Source organism: Danaus plexippus, chromosome 24 (assembly GCF_018135715.1).
Source record: "Danaus plexippus chromosome 24, MEX_DaPlex, whole genome shotgun sequence".
Classification (NCBI taxonomy): domain Eukaryota; kingdom Metazoa; phylum Arthropoda; class Insecta; order Lepidoptera; family Nymphalidae; genus Danaus; species Danaus plexippus.
In genome coordinates, this window is record NC_083552.1 from 4,522,170 (window position 1) to 4,545,196 (window position 23,027).

General features: G+C 33.8%; 3 protein-coding genes across 5 annotated transcripts; 2 read left to right on the top strand and 1 right to left on the bottom strand.

Moving 5' to 3' along the window:
- The first annotated feature begins 608 nt into the window (after positions 1-608).
- On the top strand, positions 609-13,990 carry LOC116775889 (facilitated trehalose transporter Tret1-like). 2 transcript variants are annotated; one of them, XM_032668916.2, is made up of 6 exons: positions 623-730; positions 3,713-3,778; positions 8,106-8,203; positions 8,560-8,695; positions 11,778-11,950; positions 12,698-13,990. In XM_032668916.2, the coding sequence occupies exons 3-6, from the start codon at positions 8,150-8,152 to the stop codon at positions 13,796-13,798; spliced, it is 1,464 nt and encodes a 487-aa protein (XP_032524807.2). In that variant the 5' UTR covers positions 623-730; positions 3,713-3,778; positions 8,106-8,149; the 3' UTR covers positions 13,799-13,990. The 2 variants fall into 2 exon arrangements, with proteins under 2 accessions (XP_032524806.2, XP_032524807.2); XM_032668915.2 differs by lacking the exon at positions 3,713-3,778 and having other exon boundaries at positions 609-730.
- Positions 13,980-19,124, bottom strand: LOC116775888 (facilitated trehalose transporter Tret1-like). Of its 2 annotated transcripts, none has more exons than XM_032668914.2 (3): positions 18,989-19,124; positions 15,786-15,921; positions 13,980-15,424 (listed from the first exon to the last, which is right to left on the bottom strand). In XM_032668914.2, exons 1-3 carry the CDS (start codon positions 19,025-19,027, stop codon positions 14,097-14,099), a joined length of 1,503 nt encoding a protein of 500 aa, XP_032524805.1. In that variant the 5' UTR covers positions 19,028-19,124; the 3' UTR covers positions 13,980-14,096. The 2 variants fall into 2 exon arrangements, with proteins under 2 accessions (XP_032524805.1, XP_061380412.1); XM_061524428.1 differs by lacking the exon at positions 18,989-19,124 and adding an exon at positions 16,684-16,747.
- Positions 19,125-20,524: 1,400 nt separating this feature from the next.
- LOC116775904 (heat shock protein 68-like) lies at positions 20,525-22,693 on the top strand. Its single transcript, XM_032668931.2, has one exon. It carries the CDS (start codon positions 20,676-20,678, stop codon positions 22,566-22,568), a length of 1,893 nt encoding a protein of 630 aa, XP_032524822.2. The 5' UTR covers positions 20,525-20,675; the 3' UTR covers positions 22,569-22,693.
- Positions 22,694-23,027: the final 334 nt, after the last annotated feature.

The following is a 23,027-nucleotide window of genomic DNA, read 5'->3' on the forward strand; positions in this document are numbered from 1 at the left end:
CCCAATACACTTGTCAATTTAGTCTCAAACTATCAATGTATAATACCATATCAATATTCAAACAAAGCCATAAAAAAAATGTATGACATTTTTTGATCACTCATTCTTATTTTAAATTAGAATCAACTTAGTTATTTGATATGTTTATTATATTTTTAAATAGTTATAATGATTTTATTTGTTTTGAGTATTAAATATTGCTATGCTTATTTTAATAGATTAAAAAATATTAATATTGTGATACGAGTTTTTTGTCTTTGTCTAACAAGACTAACGAGTTGTATTAAACCGTATTTAAATTAATTTAGGTTTTCATTTTAGTAAATTCTTGAAAACCGTTAAAAACGCTATTTTGCCTAAATACATTTTCATTCAACCACAGATTTAATAACAGCAGAATCATTTGATATATAATACGCAGATGACTCGATTACATTTCTAAGCGTAACTTGAACCTAAAATTATAAACAAGTAAATAAATACATGCATATGTTATATTAAATTAAAATTCATTAAAGAACCAATGCTATTGATGACAAATGACGCTTTGCCGATTAACCGATTTTATTCAAGTTCACTCACACATACGACTTTCGTACCCACACAGACACAGTTTTAACGGTCAACTGTCAGTAGGTCTCCGGACTCCGAGGACCGAGTGCATAGGACCGCGTCGAAATATAATGTGAATTATATTACATGTGCGGTTTTTTGTTCCGGTTTTAGAAACGTGAGTGAAATTGTTGTTTTTGTTCAAAATCTATTGCACAGTGAGTACAATTAAAAATTTACGAATTAAAGAATACGTAATTGCCGGTTATTGATAGTCCCAAAGTTCGTTATGAAAATAGGAATAAAAACATTACGCGTTTATCTTCCACACAAAAAGAGAACCATGTTTGTGTTGCGTTTTCGATGCATTCCGAAACGATTGATAATACTGGTGTAATTTTGACAGGATGTTTTTGCAATGACGATACCCCCCAAAACGTGACCAAATTAATTTTCAATGACACTTCGTTGTGTTTTGTTTAACTCTTGAAGAAGCGCTAGATTAATTGTTATTATTATTAAGTATGAGGCAATAACCGATATGAACACGAGTGCAGCCATGGGCAATAACTAGTGGTATACATTATCCATATTCGACTTACTAAGTGCAGTGTAGCTAAAGTTTAGTTCAATACTTCCTGGCACAAGGAATCGAAAATAAACCGGATTGACTATCTTCAGTTGAACAAAGAATCAGACGAATAACATTACAGTATTCTTAACCAACGTAGGCTTACTATTAGTTTGTATCGTAAATCGTATTACAGTTAACTAAACACTGGCAGTTTGCTGGTTTTTGTTATATATGTATATATATATAAACATTCACATATCAAACAGATCAAAAGTTTTTTTAAATTATTTAATATTCAAAGTTTTTTTAAATTATTTAATATTCACTTTTATTTCATATAAACAATTCTAGCAGATAATATTCAAATATTAAATGAAAAATAATAATAATAAAAAATGTATTTTCAGATTTAACTCTTCTATATAATTATATACGTTGTTAATTTATTTAACAAAAAGTTACGATTACCTGTACGCCTAACACATGTTTGCATCGTTACAGTTCATACGAAGCGCTTCACGTTTCGCAATCAATGATCTACGTTAATATTATATTCTGCGAAGATTTGCGAATGAAAAACTATTAACGCTACGTATATAGTCTGACGATGAAAACTTGGTTTAAGCGTACTCAAATACTTAATCGACAATCGTGATAAAACCACTGTTTACATTGAACAGTTGGTACGTTGTTATGAAATGATTACCAAATAGCTGATGAAATATTATATCTCTCGCAACGGAAACAGTGTGAAATAAGTTGTTAATAAATCTAGTTTAATATATAATTATATTATTTATAACAATAATGATAATAAATGATGATGTTACTATATTATAAGGAATACTATTCTATCACTATATATCATCGCGAAACTAAATACAGACAGTACAAAGTTTTCACTGATAAACCTACGTTTTTACTATAATGTACCTACTTAGTCACACTACTTTGATATACGGAATGTGAAAATAAACTTAAAATACAAAATAAAATCCGACTTAGCTCTAAAAACATCAAAATTATTAACAATGCAAGGTGTGATTTGCTTAAACATTTGTTATGACTAAATTTGAATGTTCCTTTTTAAAGTAATTTTTAAAACGCCGATATTTTTGATTTACATTCTTTCGAATTTCCCGCCATCTTTTTTTACAATGTCAATTCTAATTCTTACGTCGTTTCATTTAAGGGAAGTATTTGTGGGCCACAAAATTACTATTATTTTGTGCTGTTATCAACTTTAAATTTATTTGTTCTTTTTAACTTTATTTTTTAGGTTTTGTTTTGATTTATTACCATAATATCTCTTCCTTCATTTACTAGACATGGAATCTTTCACTTTACGACGACCAGTTCGTGTTCTACATAAAACAATGGAAATATCCTAATATTGTCTTGTTATATATGTAGATAATATGTTAAAACAAAAAATGGCTGGCTTGAAAAGTGCAAAATATTGCTTTGCTTGTCTTATTTTTATAATCAACGATTGTCAATGGTTTTATCAAATTGTATATTATATAGTATAGAGAATAGTTGCGATCACTTTACGGAAGAAACTTTAATTATATCTATATTATAAATAGACCTTATCTTTTTGCAAATTTAAAAAAGTTTTTAATACTCTTCGATTATGGGACAAAAAAAACTGCGGAAAGTGATTTTAAGGACAATACGCGTATGTGTGTGTGTGTGTGCTTATACGACTGACGTCACAAAAAATAAAGAGTATTTAATTTAAAAAAAACATTGACATCAGTATAATAACGGTTTAGAATTTGAAAGGGACATACATGAAAGATTAAATAAATATTGGAATAATACATAATTAGCAAATTTTTAAACAGACCTCGGATATATACAGACTTTACAAAAGGACTTAAAACTATGTTTATTTATTTATAAATCCTTGTAATATTAAAAATCTAAAAAAAAACACAGAATAACAGAAATTTTCTCAACATCCATCAAAGTACCAATTTTGTTTATTTTTTAAATAAAAGAAAATAAGTTAATTAAAATCAAATTGCAGCAAGCTTGTAGCGCACAAGCGACAAGTCATTCCAATTTAATGGCCATATTTAAAGATTGACAATTTATCTGACGTTTTATAAACTTTGACAAAATGTAGTTTTTTTCTATTATAATATTAAATACATAACAAAAAAACTATACTCCTTCAATAACTCGTATACAAAATTATAAGTTTTTCTGTTACATAAATCAGGATTTGTCTTAAGCCTTTAAATATAAATTAAAAACAGACACTTCAATTTTATTATATATATATATATTAGTAGCTAGTGATTTAATAACGAATGACAGTAATAAAAAAATTACGTCTCAAAGTAATTGCAACTCGTGTAAGACAAGGGTTAAATTACAATGATAATGAAAAAGATATACCAATATAAAAAAAAAAATAGTTTCTTGTTACAACCGGAAGTCAATTGAACACCTATTTGGTAATAGAAGTGCTGTGTAATTGTAACGCTCATTACAGTATATTTATAATTAGCTCGTAAACATTTAATCACGCTTATTTTTTTATATATACAAATGACAGACACTTTTGTTTATTAGGGAGAACATTAATCAACTTAGCAGTAGCATATTTCCTGCTTCATGCTGTAAAGGATACGGTGTAAGGTAAGAGATAGTATAATAAATAAAACATATTCTTAATTATTAATTATCATGGAATGAGTTACTTAACTTAGGCTATTTTTTTTTCTATATAACTTTGACTAGTTACGAACATTATTTTTTCATCTTAATTATGTCAATGTGTACACACACGTTGAAAAATATTTTGCAACATGATTCATATACATTAATATAAAAACGTGCTTCTGCCGGATCATCAAATATTTATCTTAATATTTCCGTAACGATCTTTAAAGTAATGATTAATATAGTTAAGCTAAAGTCTAAGGTTTAATATATATGTGACCAGATTTATTTGAAGTCGGTTCCACTTGATGGTACCACTCCTCGCTGAAGATCAACCTTAAGACCATCACACCTTGTGGCTACTCAAATTCTCCAAGACACAAACCTTTTTCTTCTATAATTCCTCAGTCTTAATGTGATTTAAATCGAAGTTTTATTTTCCATCAACACTACTTATTCTTGAGTATCTCAACTTGGAACTAGGATAAGAAAGGAATGTATAAGGTGTACTAAAACAACCAAGTCATCAAACATCAGCGACATCTATCGTCTGTGCTACGTCACTTCATACGAAAGACAATTGTCATATTCTGATACCGAGGGAACTTAATGAAATTAACACAAATCATAGCCTTATTCCAATAGCTATATCACTGTAAAGTTACATCCAAAAACGATAAGCGGTTTTTGTGAGCAAAGCAATACACATCCACAAGTTTTCACGCTTACATCTAAATTAAGATAGTGAAATCTTGCACATGAACGAAAAAGAAATTATTTAATGTTATGCTGGAATCTTTTATTATTTTGTTCCTTAATTTTTATCATCCAATTCACTTTAGTTGATAACAATTCTATTATCAGAATAAAAACATTTAATCAAGTTTAGTTCATCATCATCATCATCATCAGCCTATCGGAGCCCACTGCGGAGCAAAGGCCTCTTCTCACATGGAGAAGGATAGAGCCTTAATCACCACGCTTGCTCAAGATGGGTTGGCGATTTTAATCTTATAATTTGAAATTATAAGACCAGGTTTCCTCACGATGTTTTCCTTCACCGTCCGTCAGCGGTGTCTAAATACTCTTAGAAAGTACATATGACTCGGAAAAGATCACATTGGTACTTGCCAGGTTTCGAACCCGCGTCCTCACGCATGAGACGCGGGCCTTCAACCTCCAGGCCACCACGACATTTTTCAAGTTTAGTTAATAATGTCAAAAATATTCAGCATGGAATTAAATTCATTACATAGAAAAATTTTCGTGACATTGTCTTAAAGCTTGGAGATACCTGTATCTATTATTTAAACGATTATTATGAACCTATACTTATTAAAACTACAAAAATTTTAAATGAAATATTTGTTAAGAAAAAAACTGAACGAGTGAAGCGATTTTATTTTTTTTCAAGAGACCACTATGAAGTGTCAATCTGCCAAATTCATTAATATTTACAACGTTTAAAAACTGTGTAATGACAGTTAATGTACGATTTTATTTTATTAAGAAAGTACTATTTATTATTAACTATGATCTAACCCAAATAAAAACTAAACTGAGAATAATTTACAAAATAATACATACATATTTGTAGCTTTCTGCATATTTTAACTAACGTTCTCGCACGTCTCTGTTTATGGCCATATACATTTACAACAATGGCCCAATATCACGTTTTTTTTGGTTCAATAATGCATTGAGAACTTTGTTATGTTCTGTATATATCGCTAAAAAATATTGCTTTCGAGTACTTCGTTTAAATATGGAACAACAAAAAAACGCAAAAATATTAGCTAATGGTTAATGTTTTTACACTATGCAATATATTCCCGCGTTCTACTTAATTTAAGTCAATTTTGTTTTCCATTCCAATTCTAATTTCTGTCTTTTCATTACATTGATTATGAAAATGCAGTATTTATGAATGTTACCTGTATTATTATTTTTATGGCACAATTTTTAAACGAAAAATATTTTTTTACTTTCACTCTACACAGATAAAGAAATAAACATTTCAAGATGGCTGACAATTTGGATCAGGAGGAAAATAACTACGATAATTCTTTTTGCGGTTTTCAAACAATACATTGCTATGAAATAATAATTATTATAACTATAACAGATTTTATTGTAACTAATTTTGTATCTATATCCTATATTATCTTCTATAACCTAGAAATAAAAATAAAATTCTGTTTCCGCCATTAACGGAACACTACTTGCATTGGAACGGGAAGTAAAATTTATTTCAAACTGTAATAGTGATTTTATTATACATACACATAATTACTTCTTTTTTTATTAAATAGATATTAATTTATAATTTTTATTCTCTTGTTAAATATATTGATGTAAAATTTTTCCTCCTATTATTTTTTGGTTAAAAAAAAATAAAAAAATTAGGTTAAGAAAATTATTTAATTTGGCAAAAATTTCAACGTGATGCGATTTATATTACATATTTATAAATTACAGAAAATATATTTTATGTATACGTTTACGCTTGAGTTACGCTAATGAGTGTGTGTGATAGAGATAAGGTCATACCTTGACCTTATCTGGTTATACGCACTTAGGCTTTGAAAGTATAAGATTTAAAAAAGGCTTAATTTGACGACGGACAAATAATTATCTTCAGAATTACAGTAAATTAAAATAATGATATCTAAGGCTTTCGCGAGTATTCGTTTGAATGAAACACATACTTCCGAATGTACTACGTTACGCTTTTTCTCTACAGTCTACAATTAACTGTCTAAACTAATTCATAACAAGTAACATTTCAGCTTTCAGAACAAAATGATTAAAAAATATATATTTTTTCATCACACCAATCATCTTGTCATCCCAACCATCTAAGCGTATGTCTTCTATAGTCTCTACATGCGGTTTGGGTTTAGAAGCTGTCTGAAACCTGGAAAAAAATAATTAAGAAACGATGTAAAAAATGGCGTCCCAAGACAAAGACGGCCAGAGAGAAAGAAATTATATTTTTTATATACAGGAAAAATATTATTTAAATTATTCTAGTAATGTCATTTCAATATTATAGTATTTTTTTTTGTTATTGTAATAAGTAATAACGAAATATCTGTACGCTCTTTTATTATAAATGATTTCGTTTAATATTTAGTAACGTTAGTCGTTTTGATAACCTTGAGCGGGACGTTACAGTATGAGATAATGGCTTCATTACAATAATGAGCGTTTGACTGAGGCGTGATTTAAATATAAAAACAGAGTATTTAATATCCTAGTAACACTAAATTTACCAAGTTCAAATAATTTTTTTAAAAACAACAAAAAAATACTAGTATGATTGTATTTGAAAGCATGAGAATTGATGGAATAACCTTTATGCAATTATAAACTATTGCCGCTGTTGGAAACATTCTATGAGATGAGATATTTTTTTTTCCAAAATCATTTTTTGATACAATATTTCTTGATTTAAGGTTTTATCAAAATATCAAAAGCCCGACTTCGGAACAGCATCTCGAGGTATAACTTGACCTACCTGATGTTTTACAAACACCGAAATCATTTTATTATATAATCTCTTAACCTCAAATACCCCCCCCCCCCCCATATACTTATAACCTTATACAAATAAACATCCACTCGCATTCACATATGATCCGATAACATGAGGTATTTAGAATTTATATTACATTATACATTCAACCCATACATTCCAAGCGCCGTCTCTTCAGACTGTTGTAATGCGACATGCAATAGACGTAAAAATTTTTTTTACAATGTACCTACAAGTAGAATTTTAATGAATAAATAATTCAAGTAGCTGTATTTTAGATAAATTTTGATGAGAAACAGTAAAAACTTACACAGGATCATAAACAATCGCAGAGAAATAAAGATTGATTGAGTAAATTAATTTTTCCGCTTGACGGTGTCACTAACAGCATTTACTATGCTGATAAGGCTTGAAAACCAATACTACTAAAACATTGCAGTTATTTGACGAGATCTATATAAGGCATGGCCAATTGTATATAATAATTGGTATACAAAAAATTGTCCTATCTAGAAGTATTAATAAAAGTCATTTTTATAAATACATAAATTCACTGCTTTTTATTTATCAATCATCAATCAATGTTACTTCTATTAACTTCGAATCAAATTATCGAAAATATTTATTTTTTCTATTATTTTATCAAAGAATTTTTATTTATGACCTCAATAACATAGTCACTATGTGATTAATTTTACCTGTCAGTTGTACATAATTGGCGTTATTTTAATTCTGCCAAAGCTTTTATTGTGATTAATATTTCAGTTATATCCGGTATTTGAAGTCAACTGAGGAACTCTTGAATCACCATGACGGAAACAAAAGTGAACCGGAAGCGAAGGTTATCGCCATTCTTCAGACAGGTATTGTTTATTATAGATTTATAAGGACAAGGACACACGTTACTTTTTTTTTAAATTATGATCTACATAAAAAACAATTATAAAGAAGCTTTTAAGTCGCTCGTGAAATCTATTGACGTTATATATTGTGGTAGCTGTATCATTAACAGAGTTAAAAGAAATTAGAAAGGTCAGTCATAAAGTGACTGCGAATTTATAAGAAAGGTAAAAATCCATATTTCGTACAACATAGATGTTTTTTTTATAAATTTTTGAGTTACGAACTTTCGTCTCGAAAATTCTCTCTTGTTTCTTATAATTTTTTTTTTTGTTTTCCGTTCGAACCCCCATTTTTGACCTTATCACCCAACTTCCAGATGTTAGCAGTAAGCGGTGTGGTGATGTACATGATAGGCACCGGCGCCAACATCGCCTTCCCCGGAGTACTGCTGCAACAGCTGCGACAACCTGGATCAGTGTTGAAACTTACCCTGGAACACGAGTCCTGGATTGGTAAGAAAAAAACTCTTACAGAACTAACTCTTAACCTGAATACATATGTTATTTAATATTTGCTTGACGTAACTGAGACACGAAAACGTGAATTTGAATTTAAATCCCAAATCATTGAAATATTTCTCATTTAAAACATTAACAATCCTCGATTGATTAAATTCATATTATTTATAATAAGTTCTAAGAATTTATTTAACGTTCTATTGAATTTACAGCACTTAGAAAAAAACCTTATACTTTAAGCCTTTATACAAAGCATATACTGAGTAATCATTCGTTATCGTTCGTTCTTTCTTTGTATGTACGAGTATATGTTCCGATACCACCCACCGAGATAAATTTGAAATTACACGTTCACGTTATATTGCTTGAAAGCTTTATAAATTATACCAAATAACAGTCGTGGTGGCCTGGAGGTTAAAAAGGCCCACCTCACACGTGAGGGCGCGGGTTCGAAACCTGGCAAGTACCAATGTGATCTTTCTAAATCATATGTACTTTCTAAGAGTATTTAGACACCACTGACGGTCGGTGAAGCAAAACATCGTAAGGAAACCTGGTCTTATAATTTCAAATTATAAGATTGAAATCGCCAACCCGTCTTGATCAAGCGTGGTGATTAATGCTCTAACCTTGTCCATGTGAGGAGAAGCCTTTGCTCAGCAGTGGACTCCTATAGGCTGATGATGATGATGATGATGAACAGTCTTTATAATACTATTGTCGTTAGGATCGCAGAGGTCGCCACTGGATGTTAATTGTATCAATTGAAATAGTTATAATATTTACTTAATAGTTAATAGTATCGTAAGCATTACATGTTCCTAAACGTTTTAGTGAACTTACGACACAAGTGCATTAAAAAAATATTATATTAGAAAAATATGTAACTCAACAAACATCTTATGTATCACTCAACGGTCAACAGCGATGTTTTCCCTGTCCATAGCATTGAATATTCTACCTGCCATGAATTAAAATTTAAGTTATAATTATAACGAGGTATTGTTTGTCTGTTTGTTAGTATATCACTCAGCAAATTTATAGTCCGGTCAATTAGATATTCGAAGTTACCTAAATTCCCACCAAGCTGAAAATCGGTAAGATTGTTTCAAATATCATTTAAAAATAAAATTTGAAAGTTCCCCATCTTTCCCCTGTAAGGAAAAAAAATATTCAAGGTCAGAGGTAAAAAAATGAGCTTTTCGCGATTTTCAGCAAAACGGTAAGTTTTATCATAAAAATTCCTCAGACAAAAATTGTAGATCATAAAATTGGCTACAAAAAATTTATTGATACTTTTTTCTACGAGACACCGTTTTTGAGATATAACGATTCAAAAAGTTGTAAAAGTTTTAATCGTCATAATATGCGCACGTTTCCACGCCACCTGTAGTACTGGTAGTGTACTTAGCGCGTTTTATTTTTACGTGGTTTCCCCAGTAGGCCTATTCAACGGGTCAGTTTTGATCCTGTTTAATTTGAAACTATTGAAAAATAATGGATATTAGCAGAGATTGATGAGATAAAAGCAATTTAAGTTTTAAAAAATTAGTGAAATTTTATTGTCCGTGTCCTAACTTTCAAATTGTTCTTCTTGTTCTTGTTCCTCCTCATCTTCATCCTGAATGCATATAAACTGCGTTAATAGCGATGTATCGCATGTTGCCTCGTTGCAATCAAACGGATCCTCTACTGTTGGTGATTCAATATTAGAGCACAACCCGCCCTGACAATGTGTGCATGCCGGAGAACAGAACAGTCCGACTTTTTTGCAAACACATTTAGCACTGCATCCCTTTTTGAAATTGCAAAAAATCGAGTTCAGCAGTTTCACCGCCGCAGATGGAAGTATAGTGTGCACTGGTTCTAATGAATCGTTGACCAGCTTCCAACCCCAATCTGTAGGGCCTAGCTGATAACCAAGCCACACTTGAACTTGGTAAAATACCCTAAAAAGATGTTGACGAGCAGCTACTGAGGTTCGAGGAAGACAAGCTAATTGTACTTGTTTTTTACTTTTCGAGTTTTTAACGAAACATGCCTATCTATACTTATCTCAGCAGGTAGTTTTTTAGGAGCTCCACACATAGAAGGAAGAAAGCGAATGCCGTTAGTAATAATTTCTTGCCGAGTAGAATTACTATTTTTAAAAACTTCGGCACATTCAATTAAATTTTGTTTCTCAAATAGTATAACTTATGTATATTTTATATTAGTAGCGTAAGTTACAATGACCGGTAGAAAATATTTGAACATATATTACAACTATAGAGATGTACATATATATATACGTGGCGTACTCATGCATATTGTGACGATTACAACTTTCACAACTTTTTGAATCGTTATATCTTAAAATCATTAGCACGTAGAAAAAAAGTAATAGTAATTTTTTTGTAGCAAATTTTATGATCTACAGTTTTTGTCTGAGGTATTTTTATGATAAAACTTACCGGTTTGCTGAAAATCGCGAAAAACTCATTTTTGTTACCTTTGACCTTGAATAAATTGTTTTATTTACAGGGGAAAGATGGGGAACTTTAAAATTTTGTTTTTAATGATATTTTAAACAATCTTACCGATTTTCAGCTTGGTGGGAATTTAGGTAACTTTACTCTTATTTTTTGGTTTAATTTGACCGGACTATTAAAAGGGCTTGAGTTGTGAATTTTGTTTTTGTAAAGAATACAATCTGTTATTATATTAATATACAGATAATGTTTACTAACAGTCCAATAATTACACTACACACTTACTGTATTAAAGTGTGAGGCGATATTATATTATGTTTAATTTTAAATACTTAAGGGGATCTATAATTTTCGCCAGTATCGATTGATATATAACTAATGTTTTAGCATTTTCTACGCGTTTTTGATTATTTTTAACAACATCTCATCTGCTCGTGATCACGGTTGCTGCGAAGTAACCGAAACGTCGGGAGTATGTAGTTAAAAATAAATATAAACGCGTGGTAAATGCTAAAACATTAGTTTTATATCAATTTAATTCTTAATTCATATCAGCACATGTCTACAAGTAATGATGAAGTTTGAGAGAGATATATGTTTTTCAGCCTCGATCCTCGGCTTGGCGCTCATTAGTGGTATCTTAGTGGCACCATTCATGATGCAGAGGCTGGGTCGTCGTCTTAGCAACATGCTGAGCACTCTGCCCTCGCTGGCTGGTTGGGCTCTCATGGTAGCGGCTAAGGATCCCACCGCACTACTCATCAGTCGTTCCTTGCAGGTCAGTTCAGGTTATAACGTATTTAAAGACCTCGTTCAGACTAAAAAATATTAATGTATACAATCATACTAAGATTATATGTATAGTTTATGTCAGCGTAATATCATCGCCGCAAAGTCCAAGTACTATCAATAAGGATAGCATGTTTCCAATCAGTGTCACTTGACTCCCCGACACCGATAATCATTCTGTTTGCTGCGTCCTCATTACAAAATGTAACAATTACATTAAATCGCTTGTTTGTTTTCATTGTATAATTTTTTATTTTATTTTGGCACATTTTTTTTCTAATTTTCATCGAATTGACAATTCAGTTTTAAAAATGTCATACACATTTTTTTTATTTATTCGACCTAAAATACTCTGCCCAGCAAGACAAGATATGTCATCGGCTTTTATTTCTGACCATTATAAGTAAGTCGCTGATTATTTATTACTTTCTTTGTTGTTAGGTTATAAAATAACTTATGACGTAACAATACTACAGTGTGATTCTTTGAATGACTATAAATATGATATCTGAGACTTTCCCGAGTATTCATTTAAATGATACTAATATTTTCGTATTACTACGCGTATTATATTATTTTTAAAAACTACATATCGTCTGCCCATGATCACGGTTGCTTCAAAGCAACCGAAACGTCGGGAGTACCTACTCCATACCATACTCCATACCTATGTACTTTAAAAAAAAATATAATATTAATTAAATCATATAAATAGTGAATTATCTGGTTTCTCCAGGGTTTCGGTATGGGAGTTCAGGCTGCAGCAGCTCCTATATCCATCGCGGAGTATTCTGCTCCAAGGCATAGAGGTGCGTTCCTCGCTACGATCGCGTTCTCCTTCGCCACAGGGATGTTGATCGCTCATATCTTCGGCACCATTCTATTCTGGCGTCAGGCCGCCCTGGCCTGTGGCAGTTTCTACGTTCTATCGCTGATTCTCATATCATTGTCGCCGGAAACTCCACCGTATTTGGCATCCGTCGGCAAGTTTGAGGAATGTCGCAAAACATTCAGGTGGCTCAGAGGGAGTGACGACGAGTCGGAAAAAGAATTAGAAGTAATGCTCAACAGCCAGAAGAAGAAGACTATCGTGTCACCGGAAGTCTCGAAGATCAAATACTACATGAACATTGTTATGTCGCCGGGTTTTTACAAACCGACCGTTATAATGATGTTCATGTTCGTGTTGTTTCAAATCTCCGGCATGACGGTGGTGCCATCGTACACTGTGCCAATGATGAACGAGGTCAGCGGCGGCCACATAGAGTCCTACACCAGCATGCTGATGGTAGATATAGTGAGGTTCGCTACAGCCGTTCTATCTTGTGTGGTCGTCAATAAATTTAATCGACGAACCGTATTGTTTTTTGGCATATATGTCAGTGTGGTTTCATTATTATTGACGTCGATTCTATTGTACGTGAGAGACTTCGGATATTTGCCCGAAAAGTATAAATGGATTCCTGTGATACCCACTCTGGTGTACATATTTGGTAAGACCATAGGTATTCTTCCTATCCCCTGGGCCATAGCCGGCGAGATCTTCCCGTTGGCTTATAGATCTCTTGGCAGTGGCATATCTGGAATGTTTCTCTCGCTTATGTTCTTTGTCGTCGTTAAAACAGCACCAACCTCCTTCAGGCAGATCGGCGTCAAGGGTACGTTCTGTCTTTATGGCCTCTGTATTGCTCTATGTGGCGCATTTCTCTACTACCTCTTGCCAGAAACGAAGGGCAAGACTTTGTATGAGATCGAATGTCACTTCAAAGGTGTCAAGGACACAAAAGGTAATGTCGAAGAAAAAGACAGAATGCTAGAGAAGGTGGAAGAAGGTTGAGGAGAGAAATAGGAGAAACAGGAAACGCCTTCCAACTACAATGTTGGCCCCGTAGTTAAGACATAGGAGAATAAAAAAATTGACGCTAAATATATCAGACAAGAGATAGTGTTCATCAATACTGTAACAGACTATCTAGATTCCAAAATATAGGAAAATGTATATAATTTTAATAAACTACTCCCAAACAAATTAGCCTTTTATTTGATCACAACAATATACTGAGATTAACACTAAATTTATTTCTAACTTTAAATATTTAAAGTCCTTGTATATTCACAGCACTATAACATTTGATTTAATACAGTATGTGAGAACTGCATCGTCTTAGTTCTCCATTGGTTGGTCCATTCAATGGTTCAGCACTTTTCTGGTCGGCTGGAGAGTAACCTCTGAAGCTGTCTTCAATCTCCTGAAGAGTTCTATCTTTAGTTTCAGGCATCGTAAAGTAAATTACGACTAAACATAACACCACTACGCCGGCGTATAGCAAATACGTTATAGGCAGTCCTATCGCGTGCGCTAAAACTGGGAATGATTTAACTGAGATAAAGAAGTTTAAGGACAGAGCCAGTACGCTGATTCCTCCACCCAGACCTCTGTACTCCAATGGGAATATCTCTCCGGACACCGCAAACGGTATTGATGATATGCCAACAGTGAGTGAACACATGTACAATCCAATCAAGGTGATCGGAATCCATTTATAATCGAATGGCAACATGTCTGCCTGTTTAGCGAATACGTAAGCGCTCTTGCCGACGTACGATAACACGCACACCGCGCCGCTGCTGAACAATAAGGTCCTCCGTTTTAATGTTTTCATGAAGAACACAGCGATGATGTTGCAGACGAGTCGCTCGACGTCCAACATGACCATTAGGAACTTAGCGTCGGCGTCCGGCCCCACGACCGTATGAATGATGTCCGTCGTGTAAGAACTTATCACGTTAATACCAGCGAACTGGAACATCGTGTACAGAAGGAACATTATGATTATAGGCTTATAGAACTCCGGTTTCTTTGAAGTTTCCTTCAAATACGTGAAAAACCGTTTGACCTTTATCTTGAAGGGCAGTTCTTGACCTATGACACTGGATTTCCGCTTCATCGTCTGCGCTTCCACCATCTTCTCAAATTCTGCTTCTTGGTCGGGGTCCCTTCCTCTTATCCAGAAGAATATTTCCTCTCCTTCTTTAATCCTCCCTTTAGCTATCAACCATGCCGGTGATTCTGGACTATAAATAATTAAAAGGAGACTGGTGAAGGTTATAAAGGAACATACCAGGGCATTCTGCTGCCAACTCAAGAAAGATCCCATAGCATGGGTTGATAGCACTCCAATAGTGAGTGAAAGAGAGACGCTCGTTAAAAAGGCTCCCCTATTCTTGGGGTCCGTCATTTCTCCGATGATGATAGATCCCAGGGGTCCGAGCATGCCCATCGCTATTCCTTGTAGAAATCTCGCGGTAATGATTCCAGCTACGTTGTTCACCAACAACAGTAAGAACCAGCCAGTCAGGACCGGCAGAATGGTCATCAAATGGCATTTCTTTCTGCCTAAAGTGTCCATTAACGGAGTGATGATGAAGTTGCCCGCAATTAACGCGAAGCCGATGATGGCCGCTGAAAGGAATAAAAACAAAAGCGATTAAAAATTTGTAAGAATATTTAACAATGAAACGAATTAATATATTCAGTGATAGAAATATTAAATTTTTTATAGATTTCGCTTTAACAGTTAACAACAGCATCTATCGTAATAGTTTCAAAATTATTTTACTAAGTTTTTTTGTAGGTTGAAAAATTTACGATATTAAATAAGCAGAAACTACAATTTTATTCACGAGGAATAACTAGTTGATGCAGCAATGGATTATCCAACATCCAAACCTATGCGTTTAATCCCAAGTTTAAATCCGATTAGGGAGTACCAACATTATAATGTTTAATCATCAACTTGTCATGTTTATTCACGAATGCCTACCGATCCATGATTCTTGGCTGGGTGTGGCCTTTACGTGCGAGTCGGGTCGGCGGAGACTTGGTATAAGGATGGCTGAGAAACCAATCACGCTGCCATGACCCACGATATTGATAGCCACGCTGGCGGTGAGGAAGCACTGGAATTATGAAGCGAGCTCTAAGATGTCACAGAATACTAGATTATCTTGCTGTGAGTTATAGTCTAGATCAATATTTTGAACAATACGATTTCTTAAATCAGAAATTTAAGTAATGAGATCTAAGATTTTCGGGAGTATTCATTGAAATCAAACTAATATTTTTACGTTTACGTAAAAGCGTAGTAGATCCGATAAATATCAGTTGTATTTCGTGAAATTTAAGCTTTGAAATTAATAAAACAGTATAACAATTATCGATTTGACAATTAATTCGTAAATTATACAAAAAAAATAACTAAATCATTAAATCCTACACGATTTTCTCAATAACCTGTAAATGTGTCAATACATTATGACGGAACACAATATTTAAGATGCTCTCCAAGTTTATCGCATTTAACAACCAATGAAGCTAAATCCGAGGACAGCTATTATACTATCTCAATGCTCGATTGTACGGAGATTATTTTGTAAATGTAGAACATAATACAATACAATAAACGATAAAAATATATGAAATATACATAGATTCAATCTCGATATCAAAAAAGGGAGATTTTATCTCAATTACGAACAAACTATTCCCGAATTCGCATAGCACTTAAAGATTCATTGACACTGTGATTTTTTTTAAACTAAACTTCTTTGAACTTTCTTATAACACTCAACACCCTTGTTTTTATAATCTGATCGAATTCCATTCACAATATTAACCATCAAAATCACAGCTCTCACTGATATTTATTGAATATTTACAACCTTCCAAAAATTACTTTACATAGAGACTTAAGTTTTAGTTGTCATCATGAGATCTCAATTTCAAAGACAATTTTTAACCTAACCTGATTAGACAAATGTCTCATATATCAGTTCTGACAGGAGCGTATGACATGAAACAGATTTTCACCTTATTGTAACAGCGTAAAAATCTCCCAAAGAATCAAAAAGTATTGATTTATAAACTGAACACGGCTTATACGTTATGGCAATAGACGCGGGGTATTAAATTCATTGACAGTTACACCAAAGCATAAAATACTTCATAACCAACTTATATATTATAAGTGACGTGTAAATTATTAAAAAAAAATCACATTGAACGATCTATTTCAGAATATTGTAATCCAATATAAATAGGCAAATCATTATCAGCAATCAAATCGTAGAAGGTTGAAACGTCTACACTGCCATATGATCGGACGTGTGATAAGTTATCTGTTGCTTTTTAAAGATGAAGGTTAAGTAGCAATTACAGAAAACCTTTTACTAAATCATTATATTATGTCTCTGGAAATAAATATTCTAAAGATGTTTATTTAAACGAGTTAACAACCAACTGGTTGTAATTAAATTTTAACAAAAACTTTTTTTTACGAAGTAATTATATTTACACTATATTTTTAAGTTCAAATATCAGATACATCGTAATTCATACATTATTAATTTTCAACCTAGACGTTACTAGGTTGAAAATTAATCACGATTTTATCAATGCGATTGCTATTTGCAAATCGATAAACGACATTAGATTACGAAAAATATTATTAAAAAAAAAAAAAAGAATTCGAGGTCGCATATTATTATATGCATTCAGCATTACACATACATCGTATACAATAATAAATATCTGGGCTAAAAAGAAAATTATTATGAAATGACATCGGCTGTATAATGTATACTTATACATTTATTTCTAATCTATTTCACATTGAAATAGCAAAAGATAACAAAATGAAAGTTTAAAAAATATATATTAAGTTTGTTGTTTTTTTCTCCGTTATATATTTTTGTTGAATCGTACTATTCCTTAACCTAAACAATGATACAAAGATCAAAGTATTTGGGAAAAAACGTTCGCATGATAATAATTTACTTAAAAAATATGTATGTCTAAATATTACTTCGTGTTCCCTATACAACTTTGGACAAATATAAACAAAACTATAACAAACAAACAAGTATAAATTAACAAAATAAAAAATAATTTCTGAAAATATAATTTAAACTCGTTATGTCGTAACATTTTTATTAATAAAGAGCCTAAATTTGTGTCTATCTTGGTACATACGGTCATCGTTTTCATAAAACTCGATCGTTTGATAATTAAAATAGTAATGAAACAAAAATTAAAAAAAAAAAACATTTAAGATTTTAATTATAATTAAAATAAAATAAAGTGACTTAAGATGAAATTAATTTAAAAAACCCTTTGTTATTTTCCAACATTATCTTACGTTTTGTTTTTTCAAATATTTATCATTCCATTTACAGTATTCGAGCTAATTTTTCAAGGAAATGTAACATAGCATCGCTAATTCTAAAAATAGCATATATATTAAATGATACATGCAAAAATTTGGAATTACACTGGTAATGTCATGAATTAAAAAAAATATTGCTAGTTTTTTATCTGTGATTGCTTGGTTACAATCGCCGATAAAAAATAATTCTCTTGTTAATTGAAAGTTCATCTCTATAACATAAATGGCCTCAAAAAATATAAATTACAAATTCTATAAAATATATATATATATTTAAATTGAACTTTTCATTATTTTGGACAGATACAATTCAATGAGGCATAACGATCTAGTCTAAGAATTTAATATTCCACAATTCCAGTTTAAATGAAGCCACAACATATAAAAAAATATATAACACCACAATATCCTGTTTATTCTTCTCTCAAACATGTAATAATTTTATTTGATGTCAACAAATTTTATAACGAATGTCATTTCATTATTTGCGTAATTTAAAAAAGTTATTTGTCATAAAATTTGACATTTACAAGGACTTTTACTCTGTGTACAGATATAAAGTATGAGAAAGACATTGTTGTTTTAAGTATCCATTAATCAATCTAGCGAAAGACAATTCAAGAGGTATTATGTCATAAAGAAATATTATGATTATAATATGCAGGTTTTATGTAAGTATTTCTACACTATAGATATTAAAATATTTTTTCATAATATAATGTGGTATACCAAAAAGTTTTGACCATTTCAAAAATGGTGAAACATACTTTTTATGTATACAAATTTAAAATTATTAAACTCACCTGCCGCAAAAACGGCACATAACTGACTTGTTTTGCCATAATGTTTTTTAATCTACTCCAACATGGCGGACGACCGTCTCCCGCCGCTGCTGTCAATTATATGTTGTAAAAAGATTAGATTGCAGTAATCTGATAACGGTTATTATAAAGACAATCGCGATAATCGATGTAACATGTTATGCTGCTGTATATCATGTTATTTTTATAAATTAATTATTATACTCACTTTGTTTGATTTCTTCATAAAAAAAATAGAAAGAAGGTTGAATATAAAATGTTTATATAATTTGTTGTCTATGGTCGATTCGTCCAAATCAATTATTATTATATAGACAATAAAGTTTGTTGCGTTTACATGTCTATGATAATTTATTTTATAACAAAATATTTAACAATCTATACATAACATACTAAAGCCAGGTGCGAATCATTCCTCAATATATTAATGCAAATACATATTGTTACGTTAAAAAGCTAGTTTGTCATATTGTTTGAAACCCCTAATCTGGTTTACTGGTTTAAATCCAAAAATGGTTTTTGGGTTGAATAACCAATTTATAGAGACACATTATAAGATATTATAAAAATACTTTACGACTAATATTTTAGTAGCAATAATATAGTTTAAAAGTAAAATGAGATTACCTAATAAATATATTTAGCCATAATAATTTATCTAGTACATACTAATAAATTTGCATATAATAGTTATCTGATTTAAAAAAGTCGTCATTATCTATAAACACCATAATCTTTCTAAATATGAATATTTTAATTTCATGATAATACTAAATGAAAGTTTAAATTAATATAAGCAACTCGTTACTAGCTAATTAATATGTAAAATTAGTTTATCTTTTGTAGAAGTGTAAATTGGTGCAACGGTTATAATGATTGTTTTTATTTACACTATTGCTCATTCATAGACTGTCTCGAATTCAGAGTTCATGCAAATAAGTAATAATTCAAGTTGTGACAGCGCCATCTAGTGGGTAATAGTAGAGTTTATATTTAAAATCTCGAAAAGTCTACTATACTCACTGTCTTTTTCTACGCTGATCAAAATTACCAGAGCTTTCCGTAATGTTGCCCGTTAGACGGTCTAAATACCTTTCTTTCGTAACAATTTATGAATATTAAAAATTTAAAAATATGTTATTTTCATTAAATTGACAAATATGTTTTATGTTTGTGATAAAAATATTTCACTTAATATTTAACACTAACAAAATACGTCTACGTATATTTCTTAAGCATCTTTACTAAAAGAAGATAAATAATGTAATAAATCAATCAATTATATTTCAAAGAAAGGTTTTTCATTGAAACAGTCTGGAGCTTTAATAAATTGGGGAAATATGTTGATGATTGCAATACTAAATTGAGATGGCATATAATGCTATCTCCCTTACGTAAAGCGTTTCAAGCTGCTATTGGTGGTTCCATAATATTCTAGAATCTTCGATGAACGTGATTGGAGCGTTCTAGTACAGTGTAGAATATTCTCGAGTCTTATTCATTTCATATATAAGGGCTTTGCTTGGCGCGTTTATTCAGTATAATTTGAAATACGAAACAGAGAAGACGAAGAGTTCGGTACGACCGAAGCGAAGTTTTGCAAGTTTTATTGCATTTCATTGAGTGTGTATTTATTGAGTGTTTTTGATTTGAGAAAAAATTTAAGAACATGCCCGCTATTGGTATTGATCTCGGTACAACTTACTCCTGCGTTGGTGTTTGGCAACATGGAAATGTCGAAATCATCGCAAACGACCAAGGCAACAGGACGACTCCGTCTTACGTCGCATTTACAGATACGGAAAGATTGATCGGCGACGCTGCTAAGAACCAGGTGGCCCTGAACCCCAACAACACAGTCTTCGACGCGAAACGGTTAATCGGCCGCAAATTCGATGATCCTAAGATACAAGCCGACATGAAGCACTGGCCCTTCAAAGTGGTCAACGACTGTAGCAAACCGAAAATCCAAGTGGAGTTCAAGGGCGAGACGAAGAGATTCGCCCCCGAGGAAATCAGCAGCATGGTGTTGGTCAAGATGAAGGAGACCGCGGAGGCGTATCTCGGTACAACGGTTCGCGACGCTGTAGTCACAGTTCCGGCTTACTTCAACGACTCCCAGCGTCAAGCGACGAAGGATGCCGGAGCGATCGCAGGTCTGAACGTTCTCCGCATCATCAACGAGCCCACAGCTGCCGCACTCGCCTACGGCCTGGACAAGAACCTCAAAGGCGAACGGAACGTGTTAATCTTCGATCTCGGCGGCGGCACCTTCGACGTGTCCATTTTGACCATCGACGAGGGCTCGCTGTTCGAGGTGAAGGCTACCGCTGGAGACACGCATCTCGGAGGCGAGGACTTCGACAACAGGCTGGTGAATCATTTCGCTGAAGAATTCGTCAGAAAGTACAAGAAAGACCTTCGAGCCAACCCTCGCGCGTTGCGACGCCTCCGCACCGCCGCCGAGCGCGCCAAGAGGACGCTGTCGTCCAGCAGCGAAGCGACGATCGAAATAGACGCTCTGTACGAGGGGATCGACTTCTACACCCGGGTCTCCCGCGCCAGGTTCGAGGAACTCAACTCTGACCTGTTTCGCGGCACCCTGGAGCCGGTCGAGAAGGCTCTGAAAGATGCGAAGATGGACAAGAGTCAGATACACGACGTGGTGCTCGTCGGTGGGTCGACTCGCATCCCGAAGGTGCAGAGCCTACTGCAGAACTTCTTCTGCGGCAAAAAGCTTAACCTGTCCATCAATCCGGACGAAGCGGTGGCCTACGGCGCGGCGGTCCAGGCGGCCATCCTGAGCGGAGAGAGCGACTCGAAGATCCAGGACGTGTTGCTCGTGGACGTGGCTCCGCTGTCTTTGGGCATCGAGACCGCCGGAGGGGTGATGACGAAGATCATAGAACGCAACTGCAAGATCCCCTGCAAGCAGTCGCAGACGTTCACCACGTACTCGGACAACCAGCCAGCCGTCACCATCCAGGTGTACGAGGGCGAGCGAGCGATGACGAAAGACAACAACCTGCTGGGGACGTTCGACCTGACCGGCATACCGCCGGCGCCGCGCGGAGTGCCCAAGATAGACGTGACCTTCGACCTGGACGCCAACGGCATCCTGAACGTGTCGGCCAAGGAGAACAGCACGGGCCGCAGCAAGAACATCGTGATCAAGAACGACAAGGGGCGGCTGTCGCAAAGCGAGATCGAGCGCATGTTGGCGGAGGCGGAGCGCTACAAGGAAGAGGACGAGCGGCAGAGACAGAGGGTGGCGGCGAGGAACCAGCTGGAGTCGTACGTGTTCAGTGTGAAGCAGGCCTTAGAGGACGCCGGAGAGAAGCTGAGCGACGGAGACAAGAGCGCGGCGAAGAACGAGTGTGACGAGGCGCTGAGGTGGCTGGACAACAACACGCTGGCCGAGAAGGAGGAGTACGAGCACCGGCTGAAGGACCTGCAGAGAGTATGTTCGCCCATCATGAGTAAGCTACACGGCGCGGGGGCGGCGACCGGGCCAGCCGGGGCGGCGCGGGGCAGCGGACCCACGGTGGAGGAAGTGGACTAGACTCGCCCACGGCCCGGAGCAGGTCGCTGGTTAGGAGCTAAGACTGATATTTATTGTGAACTTCACGTGATCATCTGTTGAATTAAGTAAATGTACCTGAATATAATAAATAAGAAATTAATTTATGCCTCGTTTTTTATTTCATATATCCCATATTTTATCTGTCAATAAACAAGACAAAAAGCATTTTAGATTCCCATAGTACAAAATCATCTGATAGTATGTTACCTTGACAATATGATAAGAGCCAAATTAAGAGACACTTAAATAGTACGGTTACTTGAGTGTTTTTTTTTACTTGTACGATTTTCACAAACATTCAAGACTAATAGAGCTCTGTCTCTGATTCTGACAAAAGAATACCCTATACAATATTACTTCTACCTTCTGATTTCCGTTCCGAGCAAGCAAGGTAATCCGCATCCACAAATACAAAAATACACTCCTTATAAGTCAAGT